General features: G+C 41.1%; 1 protein-coding gene across 6 annotated transcripts in view; it reads left to right on the top strand.

Annotated features, from left to right (window-relative positions):
- INVS (inversin) overlaps positions 1-14,255 on the top strand; it is a 76,881-nt gene extending 62,626 nt beyond the window's left edge. For all 6 annotated transcript variants that reach the window (XM_072329768.1, XM_072329764.1, XM_072329767.1 and 3 more), the window contains 5 exons: positions 1,744-2,045; positions 6,310-7,111; positions 10,622-10,854; positions 11,833-11,913; positions 14,120-14,255. In XM_072329768.1, coding sequence (XP_072185869.1) covers positions 1,744-2,045; positions 6,310-7,111; positions 10,622-10,854; positions 11,833-11,913; positions 14,120-14,235 — 1,534 coding nt within the window. In that variant the 3' untranslated portion in view covers positions 14,236-14,255. The remainder of the gene's footprint in view (positions 1-1,743; positions 2,046-6,309; positions 7,112-10,621; positions 10,855-11,832; positions 11,914-14,119) is intronic.
- Positions 14,256-14,601: the final 346 nt, after the last annotated feature.

Genomic DNA, 14,601 nt, shown 5'->3' on the forward strand with positions numbered 1-14,601 from the left:
CATTTCAATAACTTCACAGTTGGTTTGTTGCTGATGTTGTTTTGAGTTAATCTGCTATTAACAGAGTACAGGCTTCTCTGTCTTCTTTCTATATCACGGTCTTGGCTCACATGCTGTTTTTCTGTCACCCTGAATGGAGGGTACTGGTAATAGGCGGCACGGTTGTTGTGAAGAAAACAAAAATGACTGTTGTGTGGATACTAAGATCTGATTTATCAGATCTAATGGCACCGAGATCCATACTGTACACAAGGCAGACATGCTCGCATGGCGTATTTGTGGAATGCCGATATTATTTGAAACTAACCACTTTTTTTCTGTGCCATGGGGAATACTGAACCTCAGACTGCCAGGAGTGTATTTTTTAGATCAATTAACAGCTTTTCAGGTACAAAGTTCAATCTGCTTCTTCTGCAGCGAGTACTTGATAAGATAGTACTGACAGATAAAGTTAAGGCTTCTCCCTGGCATATCACACTGAAATGACATACACTGGCATTGATACGACTCACAGGAACTGAGGATGGCATGCTGCATAACTAACCTGTCATATGCTGTGCTGTGAGCTAATGTGTCAACAGTCTGCAAACTGTGTTGTAGCATTGGAAGCAAGTTAAAATATCAGGCAGCTACATGATACGACATTTACCAGCTGTCTGTTGCAACGGGGAAAGTGTCACTTCATCTTATAACCATTGCTTAATTTATAAAAACAAGTTCAATGGTAGGTAGATATGTAGTGTTTGCCGCCTGTTATTGGGTTTATTCTGCTTTGCAGGAAAAAAGATTATAAGAGCTAAAGTGTAATGACGTTCCATTGCATTTCAAAATAGGCTGCAAAACATTATTGAACAGATGTGCATTTCCCATCCTTGTCCAAAATCCTCTTTTATATCTACACTATTTAAGAGATACGTGACTACTTTCATTTTTGGAAACCAAATACTGTAGTTGTGAGGGTAAAATATCTGCAGAATGTTTTTTAATTCACTTCTCATATTTTCAGTATTTATCATTTTTGTGGTGTACATTTATGTAAAATAGGTTCTTTAATTATGTATCAGTGATAAACATACACTAGCAAGTTAATAACATACCTAGTTTGAGTTGGTTTGTAATTGTCTGTGTTGAATACGACATAGAATCAATCATAGTATCACCAGGGTTGGAAAAGACCCCCAAGATCATCAAGCCCAGCCATCTGCAGCTGACAGGTATTATATGAAATGTTCTGACCTTCAAATAAACACAGTTTGTTGCATTTCTACGTATATTAAAGCATGGTTCATTACTAATTCAAAGCAACCTTATTAGCATCATGTCTCTTGTCTTTGGATGGCTTTTTCAAGTCTTTCTGACGGTACTTCTTTTCTATGATTTAAAAATAATCAAAAGAGAAACTGCTTTTCTCTTTAAAATATCAAAAGTGTCTTTTGTTTTTTTAACAAAAAAGCCCACAAAGTCACATAATTTTAAACTGGGGAGTGTTTTAAAATCAATTTTAAGTGCTGCAAAATGAATGAGAAACTGTCTACTAAAGGCTTAGCCTTCATTTAACTCCAGCTATAAGTCAGTTGTTAGTTTTGATTAAGCTAAGCTACTTCCATTTGACAGGTGACCATTTCTCACAGTTAGCGTTTTGTTGTGGCTGTGTTGGGTTTCTAGAGGTTAAAGTACCAAAGGTAGGCACATGCTCCCAAGAGTTTGTCTTTGGAATTCTTATAGTATTTACTATAATTACAGGAAACGTGAAGAAGAAAGTAAGAGAAAAGAAGCCAGCCTGCAAAAAGGAATGCAGAACTTGGAACAAAATAAGTTTCGAGTACAACTGAATACAGCAGATCAAGAGAAGACTACCAACACCTTGCAGTCATCCAATAAACAAACTGATGTACAGAATAAGAGACCTCTCTCTGTCAGTGCTTCTCAGATTCAACTAGGGAGAAACAGCAGAGGTTCCCCTAAAGCTTGTCGCAGCAAAGGATCACCAAAGGAGAGTTGCCTGTCTTCAGAGCCTCAGAGCAAAGGTCATAACATCAGGCAAGGTTTGTAATAGTTGTTAGTTGGTGTGATTATCTTTTTTTATCTGTGTCTGGGGAGGTTTTATATATAGAACATGTTTTACTTTTCTTTATCATTCATTGTTCTTTCATTATTTAACAGTTCATATAGGATAAAGTTAGATACGGATTCTTGTGTTTCTTTTTGCATGTGTTTGGTCATCTTGGGTAGTCAGAGATATCAGTATGCAGAGTGACTGACAATACCTAAAATATATGAGAATGGGATGTCAGGAGATGTTCTGTCTGTTTGCCACACTGTTTAGGAAAAAAAAAAAAAGAGAGAGCAAAGATATCTGATGTATCTGTAGGATTCTTGAAGAATGTTAACAGAGAATTGTAACTCATTTAAAAACAAATGAGGGTAGAATGTCTTCAAAGACATCTCTAGCATACAGAAATCAGCTTCGTGCTCCATGACAGGTTTCTCCTATGACTTGCCTTTGAAGTCCTCTTTTTGAGAGCATACCAGGATATTTTTTGAGAAATGAGGCTGTTTATTGAAACATGCCTAACTTCTTTGCATTACTTTATTTGCCCTGTTACAGCACACTCCTTTACTACATCTATAAGTGCATCATCGCTTTATGATAATTTGTTGACTATTCCTGTACTAGTTTCACAAGATAACACACTTCAGTAATGTTTCAATCAGTTCTGACTGCTGCCAGTTATAGCAAAACTAGTCATGTGAAAGCTTCTTTGCTGTCATTGGAAGGTTTGTTTAAGCTAAACTGCGGGATCTCCTTTTCAGACACAGAGTTACTGCTACTTGGAATTTTGCAGTAATGCAAAGGAAAAGAAAGTCAAGGACCTTTTAGTACTAAGTAATTTTACCTTGATTTATTTTCCTTTTACATGGAAATGCCTTAGTAAGCAGAATACTTGTCTGTGTTTTAATAAAGGCAGACATCTGTCCTATCCTAATATATTCTTTAATAACGTTAAATTTCATTATTATGCTAAACAGAGATGTTAAAAATGCTAGCAAGCTTTACCTGTGTACTTATGAAACAACAATGTATCAGAATCAGATTGCAAGGGAAAACACTTGAAATTAGGAGTAATCAGAAATGGTGGTTACCAAAGAAAAATGAATAGTTACAATGAACATATTGAGGAGAAATTGATAACTGAGGAGATGAGAAAGGACAAAGAAAGGGCTCTGGAGCATTAAAATGAGGGGAAAAGAGAATGATTGAGAAATTATAAAGGAAGAATGAACAGCCTTTTCTTTTACTGACTCCAATATCCATTCTTTGCTGAAATTTTCCATTGGTTTTACAAGTGGAAACTGCATTTCGTCAGTCAGACTCCCTATGTTTATTGGAACAAATACAGTGTTGGAGTGAAGTAATGACCTGAGGGTAGAAGTAGGTAGTTACATGGGAAACATGGAGTATAAGGTCAGAGAGACTAAAGAGATCAGGATAGAACTTGCCAGATTTTCTGCATAGGATTCTCACAGTGATACGTAGGTTTGAAAAAAGCACATTTGTGTTCAGCTGCATACGCTACTTTTCCCATATACCTTGGGAGTTCAAACTGGCAGTAAATGCCAGTAGCTCATAGCTTGAACTTCTGCTTTAAAGGCTTCCCTGAGGTTGGAGATTTCCTTAAGTAGCTATGCCAGACTAATTTTTCCATGTTGATGATCTATAAGTAAATGTTTAAACCTATATGGGCCACTGCCTGGAGATTTTGTTTGTTTGTTTATTTTCCAATATATGTATAAAAGAAGACTATAATTTCTCCAGAGGTGGAGTTACGATTTTCTTCACCATTTTACACCATTTTCCCTGTGACAGTGTTGACCACAAAGAGAACAAGAATCCTAACACAAAGCTCTTCTGAAAATGCATGGTAACACGTCTCCTTACGCAGCAAAAACAATTTACCTTCAAGTTATAAAGAAAACTCCCTCTTGCCCAGTCAAAAATGTCTGTGTTTGAAATGCTGTGCTGTATTTACTCAAACATTCTTTGTTTTGATTCCAGTAAAGTTGATTCAGTAAGGATCAACTCATAAAGTCCTTTACCCAGTTCTCATGTGGTGTTTCAGTCCATCCTATTGTGATCAAAACTTCAATGGACTTCACTGGAAGCTTCAATGGGATTAAATATAAACTTAGATCCTTGGGCTGGCGCTTTGGAAAGATTTTCAACACCTAAACTAAATGTTTTGCACTAAGAGAATGTGAAAGCTATAATTCAGCTGGTGGCTCTGTTCTGATCCATTCTCCTCTCCATTCTGAAATCCACTTTCCTGTGTGTGTTACCTCATTTGCAACTGCAGTTTCCTTAATTGCATTAGCAATAGAATCATAGAATCATAGAATTACTCAGGTTGGAAAAGACCTTGAAGATCATCAAGTCCAACCGCAGCCTAACCAGTAGCCTATCTCTTAAAAAACAACCACAAAACAATACCACAACAACAAACCTCTGCTAAATCATATCCCTGAGTACCACATCCAAACGGCTCTTAAACACATCCAGGGATGGCGATTCAACCACCTCCTTGGGGAGCCCATTCCAGTACCTAACCACCCTTTCTGTAAAGAAGTTCTTTCTAATATCCAACCTAAACTTGCCCTGGCGCAACTTGAGGCCATTTCCCCTCGTCCTGTCACAAGTCAGTAGTGAGAAGAGACCTGCCCCACTCTCACTGTAAGAACCTTTCAGGTACTGGAAGACGGCAATAAGGTCTCCCCTCAGCCTCCTCTTCCTCAGACTAAACAGCCCCAGCTTCCTTAGTCTCTCCTCATAGGGCTGATTCTCCAAGCCCTTAACGAGCCTCGTTGCCCTTCTCTGGACCTGCTCCAGTACCTCCACGTCCTTCTTGTGCTGAGGATAATAGATAAGTTCTAGCTCTGTACCTGAAGTTGCTTGTTTGCATCTATGTAAGAAAGTTTATTTCAACCTCGGAAGGTGATCTAGAAGTCTTAAATGATGTTCTGTTGTTAAAAGGCACATTGCTCAAATTGTGGCAGCGTTTTTTAAATGGTCTCTTCTATTGGTGTGGTTAGAGGGGGAATTTCCTTCTACATTCTGGAAGATGGGGGGGGGGGGGGGAATATTAAAAGAGGTAACAATTGCTTAAATGAATAATAGATTAAAGTAGATCATATAGTAGTGTTTGTTCCCCTGTCTTACAACATATGCAGGACTATTTACCCATATGGCAATCTTATATAAGTTAGAGTAGCCTCTTAGGCCATACTGACCTGTCACTGTGATAAACCTTTTCTGTCAGAGATAATAATCCTTAATTTCTTATATATAAACTGTTACTCTGCCACATTCGGCTTCCCAGACAAGAGAGTGAACTGTAAAGGTGTAACAGTGAGGATAAATATAGCGTGGTTGTACCAGGTTTTGGTTAATCCAGGCATTTACACTCCAGTCCAGCTGCCACATCATTCTCATAAGAGTGTTTGGAAGCAGTAATCACACCTGATTAACTTTTTTGCCCTGGCTTTTGAAACTGGGAAAAGAAACCCTGAAATAAGGGAAAAATGGGAAGGACTTCAGAGTTTCATTAGTAATTGAAGGGAAGTATTGACGAACCAAGCCCTCTGGGTTTCCCAAGGAACACACATTGTCATGATGTGCTGGGATACAAGGTGGGTAGAGCAGGTCAGCCAGTAAGCTGGAAACAATGACAGTCTGTTAGGGTGTTTCACTGGAAGCGGCAGGTGTGTTAATACAGGAATGAGGAAAGGTTGGGGGAACTGGGCTTGTTTAGCTTGGAGAAGGCTCTGGGGAGACCTCATTGCAGCCTTCCAGTACTTGAAGAGAGCGTATAAACAGGAGGGGGAATGGCTGTTTACGAGGGTGGATAGTGATGGGACAAGGGGGAATAGTCTTAAACTGAGAGAGGGGAGGTTTAGGTTAGATATTAGGAGGAAGTTTTTCACTCGTAGGGTGGTAACGCGCTGGAACAGGTTGCCCAAGGAGGTTGTGGATGCCCCATCCCTGCAGGCATTCAAGGTCAGGCTGGATGTGGCTCTGGGCAGCCTGGTCTGGTAGTTGGCTACCCTGCACGCAGCAGGGGGGTTGAAACTACATGATCATTGTGGTCCTTTTCAACCCAGGTCACTCGATGATTTTGTTACCTCTCCTGATTCTTCTTGCTTCTACTTTTTTCTTCGTGTGCCTCAAAGGTGAATGAGCAAAAGAAAATTAGAATAATGAACTGTTTTGCTGGATCAGAGACTGAATGTTTGTTTCCATTTCTTTGTTTAAAGATCTATTGAGAAAACACATCAAAAACAAGCCGAGTTATGTCCATTTCCATTGCGGCAAAGCAAGAGAGGTAATGAAAGTTGAAGCAAAACATCAGGTTGCAGCTGCTACAGAACTGAATGGAGAAAAGCACAAAGAGCACGCTGTGGAGACAAATGGTGCTCCTGCTCGTGGTAACAGAAGGCAAGCTTCTGCTTGTGGGACTGATGGTGCTGGGGAAAAAGCAAGAGATCAAAGTCGGTCTTCATCTGGTAACAGAGGCCACTGTGAAGGAACTTCTGTGGTCATGTGCAATGTGAGTTGTGCTGGTGGAATTGCAAGAAATTCAAAGCGGTGTGAAGCTGTTCCAAAAGGTAAAAGGCATCAGCAGAAATCCAGACATAAAGAGGTAAATGATGAGAGATGCTCACCAGCTGGCTCAAGTAGACCAGGGAGTGCCAAAGCGGTATTTGTCAACACCAGAAATGCCACTGTTCGTGCTATAGAACATGCTAACAATGTGGGAAATGAATTGACAAAAAAGACCTCCCCATTATTGTCTACTGAGACCAAATCTACAGGAACTGGGCCAAGAAATCCAGCAACGTGTTCTGCTCCTGATGACAGTTTGAACTTGGATAAAACAGGTGAAGTTGGATCCAGGAATGCAGATGACCAGCTATGTTCTGTTGCGTGGCAAAGTACAAATATTGAACTCATCCCTTTAGAGATTCGGATGCAAATAATAGAAAAAGAAAGAACAAGAAAAGAGCTATTTCGAAGGAAAAACTATGCTGCTACAGTTATACAGAGGACATGGAGAAGGTAAGACTACTATTTCAGTAGCTAGAGATGAGATAACACTTAGATGTAAACTGCGGTAGGCATCAGCAGTGTGTTTTATTTGGTCCCTTTGCTTATAGCAGTAACTGTGATAAATCAGGAATGTAATAATCTTCCACCCTACAAGTGGAAGTATGTTCCAGTTGCCTAGACAGACATCAGTAAGTTAAAAAGTGCAAAGTAAGTGATGACTTCTCAAAATGGGTGGTTACTAAACTTCTGTTTCAGATGTCGATATTTCTTTATAGAGTTCTGATCAACACTCACCTGAGCCCAGAGTTACTGCTCTCGTGTTCATTAGCAAACATGTAGGAATGTAATTTTCTTCCAGCAGTTTTTTGACACTGTCATTTACTGGAACACCTGAAATTGCAATGTATTATATTCTCTATATCTATATCTATATTCTCTAATGGCTCAAGCAAATCAATTATTTGCTCCAGCTTTCTGACTCATCAGTCTGAATGTTGCTCATTAGAGTACAGTCATATTCCAGTTTATTTCTTCAGTGTTGTTGGCATGTAAAAGACTTTTCTTTCCAGTGGAAAGCTGAAATTCTGGAGAATGTTATTTTTAATTCCTTTCTGAGCCTTTTGTGTGTGTGTGTGTGTGTGAAAATTAGGACTTTTTTGTACAGTAGCACTTCTGTACTTCTGTAATCTTTGGTCTCCATTTGCTTTTTATGACACATCCCTTATATCTACAGTCAATTGCAAAGCAATCCTTTTCTTTCCCCAGTAACCCCGTATTCCTGCCATCAGTAACCCAGTACTTCTGCTGTCAGCTCCAAATTTTTCCAGGTGCCCTCCGTTGTTCTTTGACTTCTTTTCTAATTTGGAACCTGAATTCTTGTCTTGTTTTCAGATCCATTGAGATCCCAAAAGCTGAGGCAAGTCAGTAGTGGATAAGGGGAGTACATCCACTCATGATACTCTTGCTTCTGGTGGTTGTGCTGTTCTCAGTTGACAACAAATCACAGTCCTTCCAAAGCATGGTGTGTGGTACGGCTTTCAGTTCTAGAGTTCCCCACTCACCGCATACCTCATTACAGTTACTCAGTGGGGACCCAGTGTATGGCTGTGGGTCCCACTAAGTTCTGCTTGTCATTTGAGTCCAGGCTTGTGCAGGTCAAAAGCATGCACGTGTAGACAGCAAGAACTGCACATTACTATAGAAATATGTTGATGTTGTAGTATGTGCTCGAGATCTAGCATTTCTCTACTTCGGATTACATACCTCTGTCTCTGCAAATTTTACAGTGATAATTTTCTTACTGAGAACATATAGAAAGCTGCTGTGAACTACAACACAATGGCCCTGGTCTACTAAAGCATTCTTAACTTTCCTTCCTCGGGAAGGTGTTTCAATTCCCACAGTCCGCAAACTCTGTAAATGCAATCCTCAGAAGTGTGTTCCAAGGTGTATGCCTTGCCAAAGGTTAATTGCTCATCCTGCTCGCTGAGGCTTGCAGATCCCGTGTCTGCCTCACTCTCATCTGGGGCACTGGGGCCACTGCTGTCCTCTGTGGTCTGCAGTGAATTGACAGAAGCTGGCAATAAGCTGGTACTGTTGGTCTCCTGCCGGAGTTGAGTGTTTCCAATCCATTATTGCTGCATGCGTACCTTACCAGCAGCATTTCAAGGTCTGAGCCCCTGTAACAGCGCACCTGAATAGCACTTAACATTCTGCATGTGCATTCCACGTTTATGTGCTGTAGTTTTCTTGAAGAAGTGTTGGCTATTTTGTGAAGTCACCACAGAGATCGATGATTGATAGAGCATTAAACTTGGTCCCATTCTGTCTTTTCTCACTAGAATCACAAGTTTGTTAGAGAAGGATCTTAATTAAAAAGAAAGATACCTGCCTCTGCCTACATCTCTGTTTTAGAGCCTCAGAGTTGTTTTCTTGTTGTTCAAAACCACCAGAGAACTACAAACAACAAATCCCAGCTGGGTGCAAAGGTGGAGGCCTGGCTGGGAGTGCTTCGTTTCATGCATCAGCAAACGCTTCTAGCAGTAATTACTGAATTCCAGCAGACCAGCTTACTGTTCTTCTCTGCTCACATATAAAACAATTCCCACTTGTTTTTCCTGCACGGGGGTATTCACGAGGCCCATCCTTAGCAGAAGTTGTGCTAGCAAGGCGCAGTCATGCTGCCCTTGGTTTCTCATGCTTTTGCTCCATGGAAGAGTTCAAAGAGACGTGTTATCTAACCAAACAGAATCCTTTTTCTTCTGTCTTTTAATGGAGCTCCTGTTCTGAAGCCATGCAGTGCTTTGCCTCTTGTAGGCGCTGCAGATGTTACCGCATGGTGTGGTCTCTCCCCACATTTGCTACGTACTTCAACGGAACAGTGGGTCTGAATGCTGAAGCTCTGCTAAATTACAATTAAATACGTTTTTCTCACGCAGCAAATTTCAGAGAGGTAATTTACCAAGCTGATAGCAAGTTTAAAACCGGTGGAGCTGTAATTGAGCATCTCATCACACCCCCTTGGCTCTGTCGTACTTTTATGTACTGATTTCCCATACACGGTTGCTGTGTTACTGGAATTCTGCAGCTCAGTGGCTTATAATGTGTTTAAACAGTTTATGTCTGGTTGTGTTGCCTCTTAGTTTAGTTCAGAACTTCTTGCAGGCAGAGCAGCAGAACAGATTCACTTGTTTTCTCCCTCCCTTTCCCTTCCCTTTACTGAGGCCAGTGGGGATGGCACAGTTGTGAGTATGAAATGCCAATATCTGAGGGATTACTTTTATCTCAATTGAGACCAAAAAAGGAACTCCATTTGCTGATGCCATTGCTGGCACTCAGGGAGGAAAGACAGGTAACCTGCAGCTGCCTCTCAGAGCAGAACTGTGACCACATGTGCCACTGCTTTCATGTTGTACCTAAGCAGCAAAGCTGGGTTAGGAAGGAGATGCGGAAATGCTTAAGGGAGGGGGAGAAAAGCAAAAGGGAGATTGTTGCAGACAAGGTGGGAGGGGAACACCTTCAGAGAATGCATGGAAACCAGCAGTATTCTGTAGAGGAAACATGCAGCTGAACCTGCAAGAGATGTATTTGGCTTCTGTCCTGCACCAGTTCACAAATACAAAGTGGTAAAGTGCAGCAGAAATATTGCTAGTATTTTATGAGTCTGGGGAAAATGAGAAGACAGTTGTGATTGTAGTTGTTAACATTTATAGACTGCACCCTCCAGATATTCCTTGTATAGTTATAAGCAGTCGATAGGCTGATGTTACCGAACTGTTGTTTTGATTCCTGTAATACCAGATCTTTATTAGCTGTGTGAAGTAATGGATGCATGTAGAATTGAATCCAGTTCCTACTTTTACTTCTGAGCAAACATCTCATCCAAATGACTTAGCACGTCAGTGGGAGTTCTGTTTTCCCAGCTACTCGTGTAATCCTCCATGTGAACTGATGCGTGGAAAATACTGAAGTTAAAACAGGTCACCTAAAACAAGTGCTCTTCTCTTTTGTGCTCTCCAGTTACCATCTCAGACAGGAGTTGTCTCAGCTCCTTAGTGCTAAGCGGCAGCGCAAAGAAGATGAAGACAAATGGAGACAAGAGACAGCTGCCTTCCTCATTCAGGTTGCTTGGAAGAAACAGCTGAACCATAGCCCTCAGAAATCAGTTCCTTCAAGTAAAAACCTCAAATCTGTAAACAAAACCAGCTCAGCCATAAAAAGCAGCAAGCAGTCCATCCTCAAGCAGATCTATGGTAATTTTGTTTTCACTCAACTTTGAACCACTATATTAATTTTATAACAGAGCGTTCCTTCTATTTTGAATTCTTGGATGCGTTTTCTACTCCGTTGTTAGGGATTAAAACTAATTGTAACATTTAGTCTGAAATCTCAAGTGTGCTGGATAATTCTATAACCATTTTGGGTGGGAAAAAAAATACGTTGGCGATTTAGAACAGTTTCTTGTAAAGCTGTTTGAATCACCATATCATTATTCCAGCACAGTTCTTCAGCCACCAAATCACTCCCTTGCCACAGTTGCTCGAATGTATAAATGTGGAAAGAGAATAGAGCTGTTAAATTGGGGACGGGTGGCTGCATTGATGTGCAGTGGCTGTCTGTGTTGAACGCAACTGAACGCTTTAAGTATAGCTTTCAAACTTTATTATACATACATACATGTGTGTATATATATATATATGTATTGTAAATATTCCTATATGTATGATCTTCTTTGATATCAATAACTTCTGTGCTTGCAGACAGCCCATCTTCATTGGGAGATCAAGGTAACCTCTTGTAGCACTGCACTGCTTTGCACTACTCTGCCTAGAATGCATCCTGAGGAAGTAACAGAGGAAAGGCATTGCTTTTAAAACAGGAGTTCCTTTACGCTGTGATCACCAATGCTCTGTGTACCTTAACAGGTGGCAACTCGTGCTTATCATGGCTCTGCGGTTTAGATAGCTGTATTTCATTGAAGATCTTTTTTGGCAAGCACTTAACGTTCCTTCATTTACAGAGCACCTGTAAGACGTCGTCAGAGTTCACTTAAAGTTCTGTTAAAGGTGTTAACAATTTTCTGTGTTGCAAAACGTCTTACGAGTCTCCTCATCATAAATGAGAGTATTTGAGGATAAAATAATGCTGTAGGGTCTTGAAATAATGTACAGCTGTCCACAGCCGTATCTCTGCATGGACAAACACTGAGCTGTTTGTGTTCTTTATTGAAGGGCGTTCTCAGGAAGGCAGAGTGTACCAGCCAGCCAGAACTCCTTCTAAGCTGAAACTTTCCGATGTGCAGCTGGTCTCAGGTAAGACACACAATAACAAAACTGGGAATAGAGCAAATGACTTTAACGTTTTATGTATATGAGTGTGTGTGATTGGGTTCCTCTTAGAAAAGGAGGAAAAAAACCCAAACAACTCTTCAAGAGCTGGGATTGAAGATCAAGAGATGTAACTACTACCAACCTGCTGTATGTTCTTTTGCTACTTTTGGACTGACTGAGCAATGTGCTTTGATCCTAACACTGAATCACTTATATGAAAGCTTATTTTGATTGGACTATTACTTGGAAAGATGCTCACACTGTGATTTGTCTGTCAGTACAAATATTTACTAGACCTGCAGAAGTAAAAGTAGTGGATTTCTACATGTACCAAGTATTTACACAACTGTTTGTTAGAAATAACGTGCTTTAGTCATAGAACCATAGAATGGCCTGGGTTGGAAAGGACCACAATGATCACATAGTTTCACCCCAACTTGCTGTGTGCAGGGTCGCCAACCACCAGCCCAGGCTGCCGTAGTGCATGGATAAAATTGAAAATCCAAAGTAATGTGATCTCTGCCTTTTCTTCTAAGGTAGAGCAATGGTATTCCCAGCCTGTGTGCAGAGCCCCGCTCAGTTCAGAGAACATTATGTGCAGTAAGTTTTAGGGGTTCTAAAGCAAGCCTGCATTAACCCACTGCTTAGCAGAGAGGCAGTGTGTAGTTACTACCAGGTTTTCTTCGGGAAATGCTCCATTCTGTTTGTGAGTGACATTTTGTGCATGGAACTGGTACCAGGGAAGCAGAGTTTTCAGACAAGATGTTGAGAGTTGGTGTGGTGGGGACTGTAAAGAGGGGGGACATATGGAACACACACTTCTCCTAATACTCCTTCAGTAAATAACTTGTTTTGAGAATGTTTCAAGTGTACGCACTTGGGGCTGGGCACTGGGGTAATGCTAGTCCTCCATCACGTGGCCAGTCAGCGCCTCGGTCTTAAGTCTTGGCTGCATCCCACATAGTTCAGAGCCAGGCCACAGGCTGAGAGGGAAAAAAAGAAATCCTCCAAACAGACGGTAGTTCAGATAAGGCGCATGGGAAAGTAAAATCCATTACAAAATTCTGAAGTCAAAAGGAAATCCAGCAGCAGCCCTAGCCTTGAATTCATTAGAATTGTAGGTCAATTTCTGCCTTGGTGAAAGACCGAGACTTCTTTCTTCCAGTACTTGAAATAACTGTTTTAATTAAGAAGCTTGAGCAGACAGGTGTTTGATTGCCACCTCTTCATACAGACACCCATCTACATTTTAAAAGAGTTTTAGCAAATAAAGCAGCTTTTCATTCAACCTTCCAGGACAACGGCTCTCCCTGTCTTCTGAAATGAAAAGGCTCTCTTGTGAGGTCTGCCCGTCCTTTGCTTTCATAACGTGGTGACGAATAGGACAGCGATAGGAACTTTGCCCAGTTCCTTCAGAACACTACCTACTTTGATTCACCTAATAGGAGCTGGGGGAACTTTAGCCCTTCCTTAAAGACAATAACATGTTTTTCATCTGCCTGCCTTCATGCATGACAACATTACGTTCGTTGGAAAAGTTCAGAGCTGTCAGTGGCTAATGCCAGATACTCTGCTGCTGACGTAGGTGCCTGGAGTAGGTCAGCATGGACTGCTCAGTTTCATTCTTCTCTTGTGGAAGGTGCAGCTGGGAAGGTGAAAACTGACTATCAGCCCTAGTTTTCACTTTCGTCTAGCTGGTGGAAAAAGCACGGGGTGACAAATCCCCAACAGGAGGCTGACACCAAACCTCACTGAACTTAGCAAAAGCAGCCTCTATGCTGAGGAGCGAGGACACACACGTCGGAGGTAGCAAAAGGAAATACAGAAAGTAAGGGGCAGGGGAGCCAGGAAAGGATGACAGTGAGAACAGGAAGAAACACAATCCCTTGCTGTGCTCTTCAGTCAACTCAGCCAAGAGCCTTAGTAAATGACTGAGCCATCAGCCTGGAAGTGCGTGTTCACATATAAGGGTGAATCTTAAGCTCCATTATTATGGGTTATGCTGAATACGCAGCCACGTTTAAGTTGTACGGAGTGCCAGGGCAACAGAACTTACAGGCAACAATGAGATGTCAGGAACAAAGCGGTACGTTGCTGGTAGGTTCTTTGTTTGTGAAATGCAGAAGCAGTGTGGATTAATCTTTTGTCATTTGAAGTTATTCATCAAAACTGTTCTGTTCTTTTACAGCAAACAACCTGCAGTATGTTAATTTGCTGGAGAACATGGGAAAATCAAAGCAGTTTTCATATAACATGAGACCGAGCACTGCTGCAAAATCCACAAGTACAAGGCTTGAGCATTAAGTGGATGCTTGGGATTTAAGGAGCACTCTGGTACAGATGTAGCTTTCCATCACACGGAAGCCATCTACAACATTTTAAACTTGAACAGCTTTTCACTTTTGTATTACATGCCATGCAGGCTGCTAAGGAGCTGGACTCGTTTGTTTTGTGTACAGATTTGTCTAAATTTTAACTTATTTACTGATGGGATGAATTCTGAACTGCATGTGGAAGCAGACAGTGAAGTGCTAAGCCCAGCACTGCAGCACAGTTGCAGTGGCTCACAAACATTTACACTGTTGGAAGCAGGAATTCCAAGTACGTGTTCATTAAACGCAATTGCAAAGGAGAGTGAAACTGCGCTGTGGCTGTAATGCCAACTGCTGT

The sequence above is a fragment of the Excalfactoria chinensis genome, chromosome 2 (assembly GCF_039878825.1).
Source record: "Excalfactoria chinensis isolate bCotChi1 chromosome 2, bCotChi1.hap2, whole genome shotgun sequence".
Taxonomy (NCBI): Eukaryota; Metazoa; Chordata; class Aves; order Galliformes; family Phasianidae; genus Excalfactoria; species Excalfactoria chinensis.